At 35.8% G+C, this 20,131-nt stretch overlaps 1 protein-coding gene across 1 annotated transcript in view; it reads left to right on the top strand.

The window, feature by feature from the left end:
• The window catches only part of GABA-B-R2 (gamma-aminobutyric acid type B receptor subunit 2), a 302,526-nt gene that overhangs the window by 130,130 nt on the left and 152,265 nt on the right, over window positions 1-20,131 (top strand). Inside the window, exons 6-7 of the mRNA XM_089096425.1 lie at window positions 4,003-4,125; window positions 19,825-19,935. Of these exons, the coding sequence (XP_088952551.1) occupies window positions 4,003-4,125; window positions 19,825-19,935 (234 nt within the window). The remainder of the gene's footprint in view (window positions 1-4,002; window positions 4,126-19,824; window positions 19,936-20,131) is intronic.

Below are 20,131 nucleotides of genomic sequence, written 5' to 3'. Positions count from 1 at the left end.
TTGTCAGACGCAGGATTGCCAACCGCTGACGTCCAAAAAAAGTGCAAATCAAGGCCATAAAAGAGTGATTTTTGCTAGAAAAAAAAGTGCAAATCAAAAAATTTACATGTCCATGGCTGCCGCTGCTTGCGCATTACCTCTGAGGTATAAAAGCGTGCATTTCAAATGAAAAGTGTGCAAGATGGTAACCCTTTTCCTTGGGTTAATTGCACTTTTGACGAAGTTGCCAACTACTGACGTTCAATGCCGATGAAAAATAACACCCGAAAAGAGTGATTTTCACTTTTCTGCATTCTTTCTGAGGTGAAAAGAGGGCATTTCACACGAAAAGTGTGCAAGTTGGCAACCGTCGTCAGACGACAGGCATAAACAAACCGTAGCGTATACTCTTTTTGAGAAAGGGAAGAGAATTTTACGGCCCAATAGAATGGTAGAGCAATGGATTGATATCTGCTTGACGATATAGGTCCCAAGATTTAATCCCGGCAACCACAGGAATGGGCGTTACATTTGCTACCTGTCCTAGTGAAAAATATCTGACAACTAAAACGTTGACAATTGTCAATGCCCTATCAGCCATCATTGGCTCTGGAGGATTGTTATCCTTGTTATCCTATTCCCTAACATTGAACTTGAGGCCCACTTCCCCCCTCCCCAAAAAAATTGTCCTCAGCCATGAAACGAAAAAGGATAGACTTAGCAAAACTATAAATTTGGCAGCACTCATTTGCAAAAAGAAAACATCTACACTTAATAAGACTGTCGGGCTAAAAACATTGAAAGCGACTGAATTTCTAAGTAAGGAAATTTGTTTGAAGATATCGCTTATCTTACAAGACAAACATATCTACAGTCCCCAACAGATCTTCGTGTTGTATTTGGTGGAAAAAATAATATTTACCAAATAAAAATAAATAAATAAAAAAAATGAATTTCATTCACGCATTCAAGTGATTCTATTTCTTAGAGTGAGAGTGAGCTAAAACAAACTGACCAACTTTAGATGCTATGTGTCAAGCAGTTCGCGACAATAAACTGTAAGTGAAGAGTTGCCCGTTCCAATATCAACCGACTCTTAACCAGACAAGGAATTTTAATAGCAGTATATACTTCAAAAGAATCTACTTCTTATGGTGTTTGCAAGCATCTAAGAGTCATTTTTTAACCTATCATAAGCTATTAGCACAGGAATACTGCTTGGATTTAATGTAAGGAGTTAAACTTTCCAAAATGAAGATAATAAAGAAGCCTTATTCGTCCTTTAGGGTGTATGCAGTCCGTTTCAAATAAACAGCAAACATAAAATAAAACTCGAAGCTTCTTTTGATAGAGTTTATTTTCTTTCGAAATGTATTTATTATTGTGCAAAAGTGCATGTCGTTGGATCTTTCTTTGATGTACGGGGGGGGGGGGGCTGAATGCTTCAAAAAATAACTTCTTGGCCAAAATTTCTAAGCATTCTTAGGCCTAAATATTTATTAGTGGTTCTTCCAATAAGTTTGGGGGGATTTAACCCATTCATTTTGAAGAATATAATTGGACTAAGCGTGCAATTTGGATGTGGGGGACTGAAATATCCTCAAGTATTGCAGGCACACTTAAAATATTGAATATGACATCACATTCGTTTGCTTATTTACACAAAAGAAGGAAGAGCAATAGGCCCTACCTAAAAACAAGAATTACCATAAAAACACTCCGCGACAAGCGTGCAGATTATGATTGCAGATTGCTAGCTTTGGTGCCTAATTTTACGCTCTTGTCATGAAAAAAAAAGAAGATCGAACAACTTCTTAGACTTTGGGAATCGGTAAAGTGCGTCAATAGCCACATATAGTGCCTATTTGGTACATCTAACTTGGAAATATCATTGGTGCATTTTACTTGCAACCATGAAAATTATCTATAGGAAAACAAACTACCTTCCGATTGCTTCCAGCATGCCAGAGGCATCTGTATTTGTTTACCTTGTCAATTTTGAACCTTTTTTTAGAAAAGTCAGACTTAGTGTTCTCGGAAGGTAGTGATCGGACTTAGTGATCGAAAGGTAGTTTGTTTTCCTATAGATAATTTTCATGGTTACAAGTCAAATACACTAATGGTATTTCCAATTCAGATGTGGCAAATAGGCACTATATGTGGCTATTAACGCACTTTACCGATTCCCAAAGTCTAAGAAGTTGTTCCATCTCATTTTTTTTTCATAACAAGAGCGTAACATTTGCCACCTGAGCTAGCAATCTGCAACTGCAAGCAACTGCAGCTCAAAAATACTTTTGGTACTTCGTCTGCCTTAATATCGGGTTGCTAAATGACTTAAAATAAAAAGAATCAAATTGATATCAAAGAAAAGCAAGAGAAAATGATGAACAAATGGCTCTACTATTGACATTTTTTTTGTCTTTGAAGGATGTCTTGCCAAGGAACTTTGGACTTAGTCCTAGGCCTGCTCGTCAGAGAATGTGAAAACTATAGCTTTTTATTTAAGTCAAGATCAATATATAAGAGGTTCGATGAGCCATCGGAAACTAGCCGAAGCATGAAAAACGATCTATTTCCAGGAATTCCAAGGGAAAAAAATCACGAAATATTTTATTAGCTCTGTCTATTGTTCTTAAGATTTTTTTCTTTCTCTTTTCCAGTGTTAGTTTCGAAAAGAACTCATTAAAACCGTTTTCAGGGGTTTCTTTTCCTTCAAAATTAGATCTAGAGTTATTTATGTGTTTTCTTTTAAGTTTTATCAGCTATATTTTTTGTCTTAGTATTATTTCTTCTTCTTGATGATGGCTTATTCCATTCGCTATCTTATCTTATAGTTTATATCATATATTACCTATGTTTTTCAGATGGGATTTTGTCTACAAATCCTATTTTATTGTTTTTTTTTCTTTTATAGTTTCCATAAGACAACGGTGCCTATAGGGATGGTAAAGGGGGAATTCAGACGTCCTTTAGGAGAGGGAAAAAACACAGATTTCTGCACATGCAACCTTGCCCCTTCCCTGAGAAATTTGTATGGACGTCTTTGGGATGAAATGAAAACTATCCTTAATGTTTTGAAGTAATGCTGTTACTGATGACAGCACTACTAATGACAGCTCATTGCAGCACCAAGCCTTCTTAGGTCAACACAGATGCGCAGCCTCGTCCTTCACCCTAATCTTTTTAGAGCTTCCGCCTTTATTCCTTTCCATGAAGTTTGTTTAGACCACATTATTGCCTTGGGATGGAGGAAGAGTTTGCGTTGCTGTGTTGGCCTCAAGCAGCCTGGTGCTGCAGTGCTTTGTTAGTAGTAGTAGATTAAATGATTTTAATATTGGTTGTGACATACCATTCAATAACATATTTGATAGGGACATAAATATTTTAAATGCTAGATGGGGATTAAATTAGCTACAAATACTTGAAATCACAGAGCATTTTAAGTCAGCTTAGGTTCTTTGATTCAATAGGCTTCAAGTTGCAAAATGCGAAATTTATATTAAGGACGGAACACTAAACAAGGCCCTTGGAAGGCCTGCATAATACTGACCGGGTTATTTTGGCAAGAAAGACTTCACCTCGGCCTTCGAAATGAAACAAAAATAGTATTGTTCTATCTCAAAGGGTGATTGAACTGGTAATCGGGAATTCAAATTCGTAATTGGATCTGAGAATCACCTTCACAAAGAAGCAGGAAATCATAAAATAATTTCATAAGTTCACATTGAAAGACGAGAAATCATGGGCAAGGAAACGTTCATGTTTTACATGACTTTTCATCAAGAAAGCAATCTTACGAGTGCTATAAAATATAGATGGGTAAATTTTTTTTATAAATATGAGAGTTTAATAAAAGGTCCTAATTTCGACCAACCTTAATTTTATTTTAAGTTTATTTATTTTTAATTTTATTTGAACCTTAATTTTGGATCAACGAAAATGTGTGTTTTGCTTCTGATAGTTTGATCCATTGTTTACATTCTTCTGTTCTTGACTGAGATAAAAAGGTATTACTTTTAGGCCATCAAAGATTACAAGCTCTTCATGGTTGTTGGTATCCTTTTAGCTGTTGACATGGCAATCATGATATCCTGGCAGGTCATTGATCCTTTCTACAGAGAAACTAAAACATTAGATCCTTACGTAAGTAGTGCACCAAATTTTGACTTCAATTCTGGTGGGGTAACTTGCGTTAAATACTAAGGTTTTAGCGTCGTGAAATACGAAACAGTTCATAATATGTGATTTTCAAGTTGATATCAATTTTCTTCAGAGTATTTGTCTGGATTTTCCTTTTTATGCTATGATTCACTAGAGAAGGATGATGGATATGAGCTGCCACAACCACCGCCGTCCAAACTCTGCAGATGATAATAGACATAATTTCTATCACTGGTAAAGTTCTCTTGAATCCTTGAATTCACCATTGTCTACCACCTAACCCTCAGTAGGATCGCCAAATTACCCGATCATATAAGGCCATGCAATGTTATCTTTATTTGAATTCTCTCCACTTTATCCAACTGGTGTCACGTTAGGCTTTTCTTACGCCTGCCCTTGCGCTGGGACAGGTAGAAACTCGGGGCAGTAGGCAATAATAGGACAATGGAAAATGGGGCTGTAGTGTGCTCATTTCTTGTAACATACAGTAGGTGTTACTGCACATAAGGCATATGGACTTCTGCCTCTTGCTCTCCCTCCCCCCACCCAAATCGTGAAATTTTGATATTGTCCTTATACTTTCTTTTGTTTTCCTTGTAATTTGTCTGTTTTTCCGTATAATTAATTCCTTTTTGTCGCACAAAACTATAAATCCCTGTGCAAAAAATTAAAGCACTTGAGAAGGAGAGTTTAATAAATTATGATGAGATGAATGTTATTATGACAAATGAGTCAAAAAAGCCAAATTTATGACTGAATGTCTTTTTGACTTACCTAGACTTTAGCGCATTTTCTCTGATCTTCTTTCAAAGTTTTACTGCTTTGTTTTTTTCTTTTTTTTCTTTTTTTGTTAAGTAGATACACCTGAGCTTCGATATTGGCTTGTTTAAAGAGACTCCCTCTGTTGGGTATAGATCATAGTCATGTATTTAAATATTTCTTCGAAAGGATTTAAGAAATATCAAATATTGCTTAATCTGTTTCGTATGCATATTCATAAAAGGGTTTTTATGGACTAGTTTACAAGTCCTTAAGCCTCACTGCGACGTTGATACAAAAGAAAAATATCGATCCTTGATCTTATTAAGCAAATATTTAAAACTTCTTTGTCTACCTCACCAGACTTTTGAGCATCATTTTTTAAAGCTGTGAATTTAACTGTATCAATAATATAGAGACACCTCGTCAACAAAATGGTGGAGGGAAAAAACTTAAAAATCTGACTTTAGGCTTCATTCTTGTAGATAGTAGCTTCCCTCAAAGGGGGGTAAGGCGGATGCGTTGAAACTCCCTTCAGAACCTTTTCCCATTTCTATTATTAGACATACAGCGTTTTTTGTTAATTCTAAAAATCAATCTCAAGAAGGAGACTCTGGAGAATTTAATTGTATTTAGCAAGTTTCTTGAAATGTCTGTTCTGCTAAATTACACCGCTGGAGCTTCATATCATATTTTGTAGAGTCTGTGCATTTACTATTATCCTTACTTGTATGTACAAAAAACGTCTAGAAAATCGTGAAAGGATAGCCATGTTGAAAGCAAGATGTACAAAGAGTATAACATAATAGAACCCTCTTGATAAATGTCGCTATGCAACTATCTGTCACATGTGACTGTCATACGAACTGCTGCTTCTTAATGAGCCAGAACAGTTTCCTCGTATCATTAAAACCTTTAGAGAGTACGATGCCAAACCTAAGACTATGCAATATATAACTCACTTCAAGATTTTAAAAAGGGGGACTTTAGATTTAGTTTCACTATTTCAGTTGCATAAGACTGGTTTCATGATTCACTAAGTTTATTACGCCAATGCATCATCGAAATATTTTAATAAAACCTTTACCACTCTATAAATGGTAACCGTTACTGCCTTAAGAAATCTGGACCAGTCACTGAAGTTCTGACTTCAATGAAAGATATCTTTTCTTATCACATAAATTCAACGGCAAAAAAAAATGGACCTCGACAATTTGTCTAGGTCCAGTATAACCAACAACACTTTTTGGACTGGCTGAAGAAAACAATGATAGTTTGTCGGATGGGAGGTAAAACATAGAGTCTTCTTCTAATGACTCATTAAAACAATAGTACTTTTGTCCTTTAGACTTTTCAGTAGTACTTTATGCTTTATACTTTCGAAAGGATAACAAATGAATCGAGCAGAAAATTAAAAAAAGAATTGTCATACTATGAACACTTATAGAGCCTCTATTTTGTGTTGGTGCAAATTTTTTGAGTTTTTGACAGTAGTTTTATTTTGACAAAATTCCGTTATAGCCGTCTTCCTTGGGCGAGATTATTTCGGCAGACTTTAGGGTTGATAATTGTTTGTGATTGTCATCCAGGAAGAGGTAGGGGAATTAACCTTTGGGTCCAAATCCTTTCCCAGAAAATTACATTTTTAACGATTTTTCTTTTTCCAGATTTTTTTTTTTTACAGGTTTTGGCTGTTTTTTTTTCTTCTTCTTTAAGTTTGTGCCTCTACCAGAAATATATTCCAATGAAACGCCTTTTAGTGCTATATTCAATTTACCTAGTGATTTGGTAATTTATGATATTTACTTCGCATTTCTACCCATATACACCTCGTTGGACAGTTTTATTGGTTCCCCCTACTTTCAATCATTTAAACTATGTCGTCAGCGGACATTATTATGCATAGATTTGAATATGTTTTCGTTTTTTTCATTTTACTTTTAATTATGAATGCAGAAAATTGAATGTAAAGGGTTTCCCAAGATATTTTCACTTCATGACTTAGCATTTAACAATCAAACTCTACTTAGAAGAGGTACTCGACTTAAAAATTGTGATGTAAATAATTTGTTCTGAGATTCTTTTCCTGAACTCTAAAATAGTGACCCGGTGATGAAAAAATTCCTATTTTACACCCTTTTTATCTCTATTATCCAGACTAAAGGAGATTTATTGCTGGAATTTTATGCGCATCTACTTGCCCCAGGAGTTTTTATTATTATTAAATTGTAGGCTGATCACTAGTCTCCTACTGCGCTTTTGACCGCTGTGACCCATAGAATATATCCAGGAGAGCTAAGATGAAAGATAAAAATGTTGTGTACTGACGTTTAGATGGCAGAGAAATAAAGAAATTGGGAAAGAAAACACTTTTATTTAGTTGATGTCTGATATCTGCCCAGATACGACGTATTAGAATACAATAAAAAAATAAGAAATAAATAAGAAAAAACAACAAATCATTAAGAAAGATAGAAAAGCTAAATCGAATTCGGGCCTTCATTTGGATTTTAGGGCCTATTTGACAAGTATAGCGACAACTCCTCTTTAGTCTACCTTTTTTCTTTTTTTTTTCATTAAAAATATCTTTTTTTCTTAGTATCGTTTATAGAAAAATCAAAATAAACAGAATTTCCCCCCCTCTGGATTTTGGAAATATATTTTGCCCCCCCCTCTGTTCTATATTTTTCTGGGAATTGGCACCGTGTGTGTGTGTGTGTGTGTGTGTGTGTGTGTGTGTGTGTGTGTGTGTGTGTGTGTGTGTGTGTGTGTGTGTGTGTGTGTGTGTGTGTGTGTGTGTGTGTGTGTGTGTGTGTGTGTGTGTGTGTGTGTGTGTGTGTGTGTGTGTGTGTGTGTGTGTGTGTGTGTGTGTGTGTGTGTGTGTGTGTGTGTGTGTGTGTGTGTGTGTGTGTGTGTGTGTGTGTGTGTGTGTGTGTGTGTGTGTGTGTGTGTGTGTGTGTGTGTGTGTGTGTGTGTGTGTGTGTGTGTGTGTGTGTGTGTGTGTGTGTGTGTGTGTGTGTGTGTGTGTGTGTGTGTGTGTGTGTGTGTGTGTGTGTGTGTGTGTGTGTGTGTGTGTGTGTGTGTGTGTGTGTGTGTGTGTGTGTGTGTGTGTGTGTGTGTGTGTGTGTGTGTGTGTGTGTGTGTGTGTGTGTGTGTGTGTGTGTGTGTGTGTGTGTGTGTGTGTGTGTGTGTGTGTGTGTGTGTGTGTGTGTGTGTGTGTGTGTGTGTGTGTGTGTGTGTGTGTGTGTGTGTGTGTGTGTGTGTGTGTGTGTGTGTGTGTGTGTGTGTGTGTGTGTGTGTGTGTGTGTGTGTGTGTGTGTGTGTGTGTGTGTGTGTGTGTGTGTGTGTGTGTGTGTGTGTGTGTGTGTGTGTGTGTGTGTGTGTGTGTGTGTGTGTGTGTGTGTGTGTGTGTGTGTGTGTGTGTGTGTGTGTGTGTGTGTGTGTGTGTGTGTGTGTGTGTGTGTGTGTGTGTGTGTGTGTGTGTGTGTGTGTGTGTGTGTGTGTGTGTGTGTGTGTGTGTGTGTGTGTGTGTGTGTGTGTGTGTGTGTGTGTGTGTGTGTGTGTGTGTGTGTGTGTGTGTGTGTGTGTGTGTGTGTGTGTGTGTGTGTGTGTGTGTGTGTGTGTGTGTGTGTGTGTGTGTGTGTGTGTGTGTGTGTGTGTGTGTGTGTGTGTGTGTGTGTGTGTGTGTGTGTGTGTGTGTGTGTGTGTGTGTGTGTGTGTGTGTGTGTGTGTGTGTGTGTGTGTGTGTGTGTGTGTGTGTGTGTGTGTGTGTGTGTGTGTGTGTGTGTGTGTGTGTGTGTGTGTGTGTGTGTGTGTGTGTGTGTGTGTGTGTGTGTGTGTGTGTGTGTGTGTGTGTGTGTGTGTGTGTGTGTGTGTGTGTGTGTGTGTGTGTGTGTGTGTGAATTTAAAGCTGTGAATTTAACTGTATCAATAATATAGAGACACCTCGTCAACAAAATGGTGGAGGGAAAAAAACTTAAAAATCTGACTTTAGGCTTCATTCTTGTAGATAGTAGCTTCCCTCAAAGGGGGGTAAGGCGGATACGTTGAAACTCCCTTCAGAACCTTTTCCCATTTCTATCATTAGACATACAGCGTTTTTTTTGTTAATTCTACAAATCAATCTCAAGAAGGAGACTCTGGAGAATTTAATTGTGTTTAGCAAGTTTCTTGAAATGTCTGTTCTGCTAAATTACACCGCTGGAGCTTCATATCATATTTTGTAGAGTCTGTGCATTTACTATTATCCTTACTTGTATGTACAAAAAACGTCTATAAAAATCGTGAAAGGATAGCCATGTTGAAAGCATGATGTACAAAGAGTATAACATAATAGAACCCTCTTGATAAATGTCGCTATGCAACTATCTGTCACATGTGACTGTCATACGAACTGCTGCTTCTTAATGAGCCAGAACAGTTTCCTCGTATCATTAAAACCTTTAGAGAGTACGATGCCAAACCTAAGACTATGCAATATATAACTCACTTCAAGATTTTAAAAAGGGGGACTTTAGATTTAGTTTCACTATTTCAGTTGCATAAGACTGGTTTCATGATTCACTAAGTTTATTACGCCAATGCATCATCGAAATATTTTAATAAAACCTTTACCACTCTATAAATGGTAACCGTTACTGCCTTAAGAAATCTGGACCAGTCACTGAAGTTCTGACTTCAATGAAAGATATCTTTTCTTATCACATAAATTTAACAGCAAAAAAAATGGACTTCGACAATTTGTCTAGGTCCAGTATAACCAACAACACTTTTTGGACTGGCTGAAGAAAACAATGATAGTTTGTCGGATGGGAGGTAAAACATAGAGTCTTCTTCTAATGACTCATTAAAACAATAGTACTTTTGTCCTTTAGACTTTTCAGTAGTACTTTATGCTTTATACTTTCGAAAGGATAACAAATGAATCGAGCAGAAAATTAAAAAAAGAATTGTCATACTATGAACACTTATAGAGCCTCTATTTTGTGTTGGTCCAAATTCTTTGAGTTTTTGACAGTAGTTTTATTTTGACAAAATTCCGTTATAGCCGTCTACCTTGGACGTGATTATTTTGGCAGACTTTAGGGTTGATAATTGTTTGTGATTGTCATCCAGGAAGAGGTAGAGGAATTAACCTTTGGTTCCAAATCCTTTCCCAGACAATTACATTTTTAACGATTTTTCTTTTTCCAGATTTTTTTTTTTTACAGGTTTTGTTTTTTTTTTATTCTTGTTTAAGTTTGTGCCTCTACCAGAATATATTCCAATGAAACGCCTTTTAGTGCTATATTCAATTTACCTAGTGATTTGGTAATTTATGATATTTACTTCGCATTTCTACCCATATACACCTCGTTGGACAGTTTTATTGGTTCCCCCTACTTTCAATCATTTAAACTATGTCGTCAGCGGACATTATTATGCATAGATTTGAATATGTTTTCGTTTTTTTCATTTTACTTTTAATTATGAATGCAGAAAATTGAATGTAAAGGGTTTCCCAAGATATTTTCACTTCATGACTTAGCATTTAACAATCAAACTCTACTTAGAAGAGGTACTCGACTTAAAAATTGTGATGTAAATAATTTGTTCTGAGATTCTTTTCCTGAACTCTAAAATAGTGACCCGGTGATGAAAAAATTCCTATTTTACACCCTTTTTATCTCTATTATCCAGACTAAAGGAGATTTATTGCTGGAATTTTATGCGCATCTACTTGCCCCAGGAGTTTTTATTATTATTAAATTGTAGGCTGACCACTAGGCTCCTACTGCGCTTTTGACGGCTGTGACCGATAGAATATATCCAGGAGAGCTAAGATGAAAGATAAAAATGTTGTGTACTGACGTTTAGATGGCAGAGAAATAAAGAAATTGGGAAAGAAAACACTTTTATTTAGTTGATGTCTGATATCTGCCCAGATACGACGTATTAGAATACAATAAAAAAATAAGAAATAAATAAGAAAAAACAACAAATCATTAAGAAAGATAGAAAAGCTAAATCGAATTCGGGCCTTCATTTGGATTTTAGGGCCTATTTGACAAGTATAGCGACAACTCCTCTTTAGTCTACCTTTTTTCTTTTTTTTTCATTAAAAATATCTTTTTTTCTTAGTATCGTTTATAGAAAAATCAAAATAAACAGAATTTCCCCCCCCCCTCTGGATTTTGGAAATATATTTTGCCCCCCCCTCTGTTCTATATTTTTCTGGGAATTGGCACCGATGCAGGTTACTAGAAGACAGGTACATAGGCAGAAGTATGATTCCTGCTTGATCAAATGGTTGATAGAACGTGTGCATTTGCTCGTAATTTTATTTTGAAAAGACAGGGGTGCAGGGTTGAACTCGTCAAAACAGGTAAATTGTATAAAAAGTTTCTAGAATAATGTAAGGAAATTCTAAAAAATCTAATATTTTAGGCGGACCAAAACCTTGAAGATGCTTCCCTCGTATATAATGTAGGCAAAGATATTCTTTGAGGAGCAAAACAAGTGTTGCGGGTTGAAACCTTCAGTCAGTTAGTCATCTATTCACAAAGCCGTGCTTGAATGACCTATTTGGTGTTTTCATAAATTTCTGTTTTTGAAAAGTGCTAGGCAATGACAATTCAGTAAGGTGCTGTGCCTCATCTGAACCATGTCACAATTATAAATGATTTCTAAGACCACACTGGCTATTCATGACAAAACGAAAAAAATGAAGAAGAAAAAACGAGGATAATTCTAGCCTGTGAAAAAAAGAGAGATAAATACGCAGATAGTACTTCGAGACTATCTCCTTTAATTTGGTGGTTAATTTTGAGGGTTTTTTTATTCCGTCATTTGGACTTTTCTTTCGTGCGTGTGTGTGTGTGCGTGTGTGTGTGTGCGTGTGTGTGTGTGTGTGTGTGTGTGTGTGTGTGTGTGTGTTCGTGCGTGTGTGTGTGCGTGTGTGTGTGTGCGTGTGCGTGCATGCGTGTGTGTGTGTGCTTGTGTGTGTGTGCGTGTGTGTGTGTGCGTGTGTGTGTTTGCGTGTGTGTTGAGTCATTGAAAGGTTGAAATGCATTATATTGAAGATACTTTTTTTAGTATTTGTTTCTTTTTTATTTTTCCCCTGTTTTTTTCCTGGCCATAGAAATTTTTAACCTAATATCCATATATGCTCCTTGGATATCGCAGACACATCGTTTTGACAATCTAGGATGCAAATACTGTCTTTTTGTTAGTTCAACATCCCCCTCAACATATCCCGAAAGTTTGAAATTAATGCCCTTGTCCATTCCTGAGATATTGCAGATGCGCCCTTTGACACCCTTGAAGTAGCCTACATGGCGTCTTTAATTTAGATTCCCCTCAACATTCTCTGAAGCTTTACCTTAATCCTCATGGCCTTTTTGACACACCTAGGGTCAAATACTCTCCCTTTCCCAATAACAAACACTATATGTAAGCAATAGCAAATTACATAGTTTACAACCCTTTTCCTAGGGGCTGTGGGGGGGACGGGGGTTGGTATCCCGGAGCATAGATATTTGATCTTTTGACTATTTTGAACAAATTGCTATATAAAAATGCTTATCAGTTTTGAGGGGGGGGGGGGAGTATGTAAAAAGGGAGAGAAGGGATGGTTGTCCTCCAATCATCTTGACTCGCCGACACTAAACCTTTCAGTTTCCAATCGAATAAGTCACCTCCGAAGTTTTTACGTCTCCTTCCATACCTAATTTCCTGGGGATAAAAACATACATGTAAGCTACTTTGCTTTTTAATTACACAGCACTGCTGCACTGCCTATGATAGTGAAGACGGGTTTTTGGTGGTCTTTGTCAATATATTTACACTCCCTCTTATTACACTTCTATCGGCTGACAATTTTCCTTATGTTGGCTCTTTGACCTTTTGCCTAGAATTGTCGTATAACACCTACTATGCATTTACAATCTACATTATCATAACGCTTTTGTTGGAATTCTAGGACCCATTCAAGAGTCTGTGACGCCAATCAACCTTTAACAGCCTTTTCTCTCTAGTTAGTAGAAAATTACCATAGGAGAGCCGTAATAGGGCAATTGAGTTCTTGTTTCTCTTCAAATATCTCTTTGGTAACATACAAATCAGTATGTAGATAGCTTAGAGCTACATGCGTTCCATTTCCTTTCTGAAATGATTCTCTTTATTATAGAGACAAATTTGCACATTGAGTCCTAATTTGACTGTTGATTAGCATTTACTTCGAGTGCTTTTGAAGACGTATGCTATGAGGCTCCAGGAAAATGTTCGAGAATCTGGTACTCCTGGTGAACAATGTTAAATACAAAAGTCAATCTTTGTTTCAAAGCATTAGTTTAGTAAAAAAAAAAGGAATTTTATTTGTAGAAGAGAATTTGCTTCAGAAACAATTAGCAGAACACAAAACTAAAGAAGGCTATCTGGCAAAATGTCATAATTCATTGTTTGTCACAAAACTAAGAATAACATTAAAAAAGAGAAAAGAATAAAAAAATAAGACAAAAAGTAGTGGAAGAAAAAATTGTGCTGAACATAATAGCAAGTTTTATTTTTCAACTTTAGATAAAGATCAAATGCAAAGAAAATCAAAACCATCGCAACATTATCAAAACACAAAATCAGTATGTACACATGGTACATTTTTAAAGCAACCACAATGATAAGGAGATACAATGAGAAACGTTTTAAATCTGGGACTTTGTATTTTGGAGCCATCTTTAAAAGATGGGTCATCATTGTTCTTAAACTAAACGTTTTTCTTGATGCACAACATCTAGAAATTTCAAGGTTTCTACAACTACACTGTTTATTTTCCAAATGAAAATATATGATGAAATATTCTTCTTAAAACCTCAGGGATCTGGCTTACATAAAAAAAGTATTATAGGAATTGTTATGGGCTGGTATTGCCGGCTTTGGAAACCATGGACTTGGAACAAAATTGTTTTATTTACCTGTCTGATCATGTATTATGCAAAACTGACATTTATAATAAATTGAAGCTTGTTGTAAAAAAAAGACCTCTAAGTTTGTACAAATAACATTGGAAAAATAGTACGACCTCTAGACTTTACTGATAGAATGCATGGAGCCTGAATATTGTTTTTTTTTTTAAATAAATAAATGTTTAAGAAATATAAAAGCTGCTCAGAAAAAAATCATCTGGACTTATTTCTACTTTAAAGATAAGATAAGATAAGTTTATTTTTGCCCACTTAAAACATACAAAAAAGAAGTGGAGTAAAGAAAAAAAAATATAAATAAAAATCCACATCTAAACAAGGAAAATAGATAATTAATCCAAATCAATCCAAACAGCATTGGTAAATAATATTAAATGGTAGAAAATGAAGTACACGGTTTAAAATTCTCTTAAACGCATCGCACTCTAGTGAATCCATTACATCTATGGGATCAGGAACACAATATCTTTGCACAATAAAACTATTCCTGTAATACAGCGGGAATCTTAAAATAAACCTCAGATAGCGACAAAACCCCAATCGAAATTTTAACTGCTCAGTTTTAGACAGCGAATCCGAAGTGGTGAAATATACTGCACTTGAGGCAGAGTAAGGGTACTATATAATTTAGGAAGTACATGCTGACTATAGCTATACTTCAGTGCAGTAAGTTTGGCATAGAGGGAGCGGAAACATGATATGGCATGTTCAGAAGGTAAGAACACGAGCACTACGCTTGTCTGGATTATAAACTGGGCCGGGGTATTTCAGTGAAGAAGAGTCTATAATTAATTCACCTGCTGCAACAACAGATAAAGAAGATATAGCTTACCTCAGGCACCATAAGCAAGAAATTAAGCCTTAGCAGCATTAACATTAAGTCCTAGGAGCTTGTAGCCAGAAATCGGAGAATCAAGGTTTTCCTGTAAAATGGAAAGAATGATAAGCAGGCCATTATCTGGGTAGTAAATCAAACTAAAATCACAAAGGTCATTATAAATTCATCTATTAATTGTCCTAGTTAAAATGGTCGTAAGAATATTAAACATAGTAGGCCTTAAAATTGAACCTTCCCTGAGTTCTCAAGTAAGACGAATAGGCTCAGTTAAAAGACGATTTTCAAATTTTACCCTAACATAACTATGGGTATACCAATATGAAAGCAATGCAACAATATGGGGCATAACTCCGAAATCAAAAATATTTGTGATTGGACTACAGATTCGAATGCTGCTTGCATATCCACAGTAAAATTTATTCAGGACTTCCCGCAATTCTCAGCATTATTAGGAATACGCTTCAGTAGGCAATGATCAAACGCAAAAATTCAGATACTTACGAAAACTAAACTGTCTATAATCTAGCACGCATTTACGTATCATTTCAGGCAGGATAAGACTTTCTAGAACCTTGCTTAAAACACTAGAAACAGTAATAGGGCGGTAACTATTACAACATTTGCCTTAATCCTTTTTCTTCAAATTTTCGTTATTGTGCCAGGAGCAAAGGAATTAAGTACTTGACCTCTATCAGTACACATTTCATATAAAAGTGTCAGGTGCTCAATAAGTAGTGTTCTTTCGTTTTAAAGGTGGTGTTTGATACCGTCAAAACCGGGAGCTCTACGACGCCTCAATATGTCATGGAATGCAATAGGCTCAATTTTTTTATGTAATAGAGGGCTAAGCCTACTTTTTAAAAAGGCATCACTCCCAGTGTCTAAATCGAATCACGGGAGCCAAGCGCAGAAGAAAAATGGCAAAACCATTGCTCTTCAGGAATGCCAACACTCGCTTTACTACGACCGCCCTAAATATTTCTATACTTTTCCACATCAAGTTTGGATTTTTAAGAGCCTCAGCAGAGGCACGCTCAGCTTCCCTAGCCTTAAGGTCACTGAAACACTCAGTATATTCTTTTTTTGTCATTCTGAAGAACTGAAACAGAAGACTTTTTTCTATTTACAAAGGTCAATAGAAAAGGTTTTTTTAGACTAAGCAACTGTTTTCATAGGTCAGAGGATCGTTTTTCCTGCGTCGTTGAACTTACCGTTATCTTATTTATACGTATAGAACCCAATTTTGCTGCCATATCCAAATGAAAACATCGAACTTTCAAAATAGGTTTAGCCAAAATTACCTTTTTTATGATAAAAAATTTGGGCTTTGCTCAACTACGCAATGGAACTTACTGATAAATCATTTTTTTTTTTTAATTCCGTTTATTATACGGGAAAGGAAATAATATCTGTTTATTTGTGAAAAGCATAATTCAAAAAAATTTCATTGCAAGAGTTTTGTGAGTCTCATAGATGGTGTTGACTGCGAGTTTATCCACAATTTTCATAGTTTCTATAATTGACAATTTCTCAAAAGTATTCCATCATAACAAGGTAACCCACAAAAAAAAGGCTGCAAACCAAGTACTCGTCCTTCCCCCCTGCCCCCTCCGTCCGTGCTGTCATGGAAAAACAAAGTAGACGAAGTACTACATTTAGTAATATTGGGAGGATAATATCGTTAAAGTAACCGATTAAATTTTTCTTTTCAATTTTCCTACCCCACCCCTCCTCAATATATATTTTTATGTAGGCCCTTCAGTACCAACATTTATGTATTAATTCCTATAGCCTATAACTTTGTTTATTCCCAAAAGAGACACGGCCTGTCCTGAGCTAAACTCAGATTAAACAGAAAAATGTCATTCTGTTTTAGCTTTAATTTACCTATACGTTGTAGGGTAATGATTTTTTTCTCCTTTGAATCCTTAGACAATTAAATAAAAAAAACAAGTTTCTTAAACTGAAAGTAAGAAGCGACATTAAAACTTAAAACGAACAGAAATTATTCCGTATATGAAAGAGGCTGTCCCCTCCTCAACGGCTCGTTCTTTACGCTAAAGTTTTTTATTGTTTTAAAAAATTAAGTTGTGAGACAGAGTCAAACTTTAGCGTAAAGAGCGAGGCGTTGAGGAGGGGACAGTCTCTTTCATATACGGAATAATTTCTGTTCGTTTTAAGTTTTAATGTCGCTCCTTACTTTCAGTTTAAAAAACGTGTTTTTTTATTTAATTTCTGATCGTTTTTTAGTTAATGCAGCTTTTATTTTGGCTCACTGTCATTGAATAAGTAAACAAAATTTGCATATAAATTTTACTTTTCTTTTGCTAAATGGCTGTCTCTAAATTTGGTTCTGACGTAATTTACAGATTAACTTACGTAACGAACTTCTATATTCGTATAATTTTCTTCTGGCAAAAAATACAAAGTTGCAGATTTTGCAAATATGAGCTTGAAACCTATGTAATAGGGGTTTTTGATACTCTGAATCTGACGGTGTAATTTTCATTAAAATTCTTTCACTTGTAGGGGATATTTCCCCCCTCTTTAAAAAATCAGGTAAAGTTTCTCAGGCTCGTAGCCTTTGATGAGTAATACTAAACTTAATAAAATTTATATATTTAGCATCAGCATTATAAGCCCATTCTTTTGATACATTTATTGACATCAAAATTCCGTTTTTAAAAGTTTCGATTACTATTGAGCCGTATCGCTTGTTTCTTTTTTTTATTTTTATTTTTTATTACGTATAGCCTATGTTATTACGTATATTAGGGGGTTCTCCCCTTAGTCAATACCACGCTCTTTACGTTAAAAGTTAAAAAAAAATTTAATTCACAAACCCCTGAATCACAAAAGCTGTTTAATTAGACTAGATAGCTCTTTTGAAAGCACTAAAAAAAAATTGTAGCGTAAAGAGCAAGGTATTGACTTGAGGGAGAACCCCCTCATATACGTAATAATTTCTGTTCGTTTTAAGTTCTAATGTTGCTTCTTACCTTCAGTTGAAAAAACTTGTTTTTTTTATTTAATTTGTGATCGTTTTTTAAATAATGCTTGGAAATCCGGTGCCCCCTTCATAGAAATGTCCCTTACCCCAAAGAAACATCCCCCACGGAAAGATTCTCCCAAATAACCCCCTCCTCCAACCCCCCCCCCCACCAGAAAAAAATCCTTCCTGAAAATGTCTTTATACTTCCCAATAACCAATACAATATGTAAGCAATGGGCAAAGTTCATAACTTGCAGCCCTTCCCCTGGGTACTGTGGGGGATTAAGTCATCCTAAAAGACATATTTATTAGATTTTCGACTATGCTGAACAAAAAGGCTATCTCAAAATTTTAATTGGGTGACTTTGAGAAAAAAATGAGTGAAGGAGGGGGCCTAGTTGGCCTCAATTTTTTTTTGGTCACTTAAAAAGGGCACTAGAACTTTTAATTTCCGTTCCAATGAGCCCTCCTACGATTTTCTAGGACCACTGGATCAATACGATTACCCCTGGGGAAAAGAAAAAAAAATCTGATCTTTCTTCTGGCAAAAAATGGAAAATTCCACATTTTTGTAGATAGGAGCTTGAAACCTCTACAGTAGGGTTCTCTGATACGCTGAATATGATGGTGTGATTTTCATTAAGGCTCTATAACTTTTAGGGGGTCTTTTCCCCTTTTTTCGAAAATCAGCCAAATTTTCTCAGGTGCGTAACTTTTGATGGGTAAGATTAAACTTGATGAAACTTATATTTTTGAAATCAGAATTAAAATCTTATTTTTTTATGTATCTATTGGTATCAAAATTCCGTTTTTTGGAGTTCCGGTTACCATTGAGCCGGGTCGCTCCTTACTTACAGTTCGTTACCACGAACTGTTTGAAAAGCTGGTCCCAAGAATGGCTTTGAAATGTTATTTTTCCTATTTTGCAAATAAAACGAAAGATATTAGATACACCCTTTCGTTTTGGGCCCAAAAACGTAATTTTTACAAATAAGGAAAAATCTGAGTAAAACATGGATGTGTTTCGATCTCGTATTTCCTTTATATCAACGAGCCTAGATCAGTTCCCAGAATTAATGAGTTCTGTTTCCACGGTGAACTGTCTTAAACTTAAAGCTAATAATTTTTTTGGTGTTCAAAAGAGCTTTTTTTTTTAGCAAAGGTTGAATATTACCCACGATGTATTATATTTTGCCGACTATATGCTGCGTAGCTTATAGGAGGAGATAAAATGTCCTATAAAAGTATATGTCAGACTCCTCATAGTATAGAATGTGACTAATGAAATAACCTCGGGTAATGGAAGAATGTACTCGAGACTTAGACAAGGAATATCCTTAACAATGATTGTTTTTGTTCTATCTTCTATCTCATAAGCGAAAACTTTCATAATGAAGCAACGCAAGACAAGTCAAATGGTGTTTAGGGGAATTAGTATCGCTTCTTGTGTTGCATGGCTCTGGTTATTTGAATAGCCAATTAGAAAAGATTAACGTTCCGACAAAAGAAAAGTAAACGAAAATTGTGACTATGTTGAACTATAACTTATAAACGGAAAAGGGCTTATGTTTATAGTTCGTATTATTTTCTGTGCATCGTCAGTTTCTGCTCACCAGCATATCTAGGGGATAGTGTAATGGTTGGCTCTGTGCCACAGGGAGCTCAGTGCCACCATCCTCCTGCAAATCTTGAATTTCATCGGATCTTATGACATCGAAAAATGTGACGGCTGATTATGTAGCCGGCTGCTCCCCACCCCCTCTCCCAAGAAAAATCAATAGCTACTTCAACAACGAACAGTGACGATGTACAATAAAGCAGCTTAACTAGAGAACTAGTGTGAAAGAGCTCGTTGTACTTCCTACTTAGTTTATTTTTTCTGCAATATTTTTCTTTCAGCTTTATATCTTGCTTTGGTTTTAAACATAAGTCAGCAGTTATATTTTGCTCTTTACTCTTTGCTTCAGAGGGAAAGGCATTATCGAAAGTTAAATCATTCGATTTTTGGGAGGTATGGGGGTGGGGAAAATTAAATAGCCACTAATTTATTGGGAAAAACTCTATTTTATTGTTTTTGACAAATAAGTTTTAAGTTTTTTTTTCTTGATGAGCTATTTTTCTTTCCATTCTTTCAGCCCGATACAAGTAATGAAGATATTGAAATAACACCTGAAAATGAGTATTGTAAAAGTCATCATATGACCATATTCGTTGGATGTATTTATGGTTACAAAGGACTTTTAATGGTAAGCATTATGGGACAGTATTGGTAGGTTAGCAGAGAAATTAGAATGCTACCCCAACTATTTTTTTCCTTTTTCTACGTGGTAGAGTAACAAGCTGCCAGCAGCTGTTACACGAACCTTGTCAACCTACTTTAAAGTCGTTTCAAAGAAATCCCTCAATCTTAAAGATCTCTACCAATCTTTTCATATTATTTTT

This window comes from Artemia sp. Qi Xiang Cuo, chromosome 11 (genome assembly GCF_049724085.1).
Source record: "Artemia sp. Qi Xiang Cuo chromosome 11, ASM4972408v1, whole genome shotgun sequence".
NCBI classification, from domain to species: domain Eukaryota; kingdom Metazoa; phylum Arthropoda; class Branchiopoda; order Anostraca; family Artemiidae; genus Artemia; species Artemia sp. Qi Xiang Cuo.
Note: the sequence above shows the minus strand (reverse complement) of the source record. Positions and strands in the feature narration are given on the sequence as shown.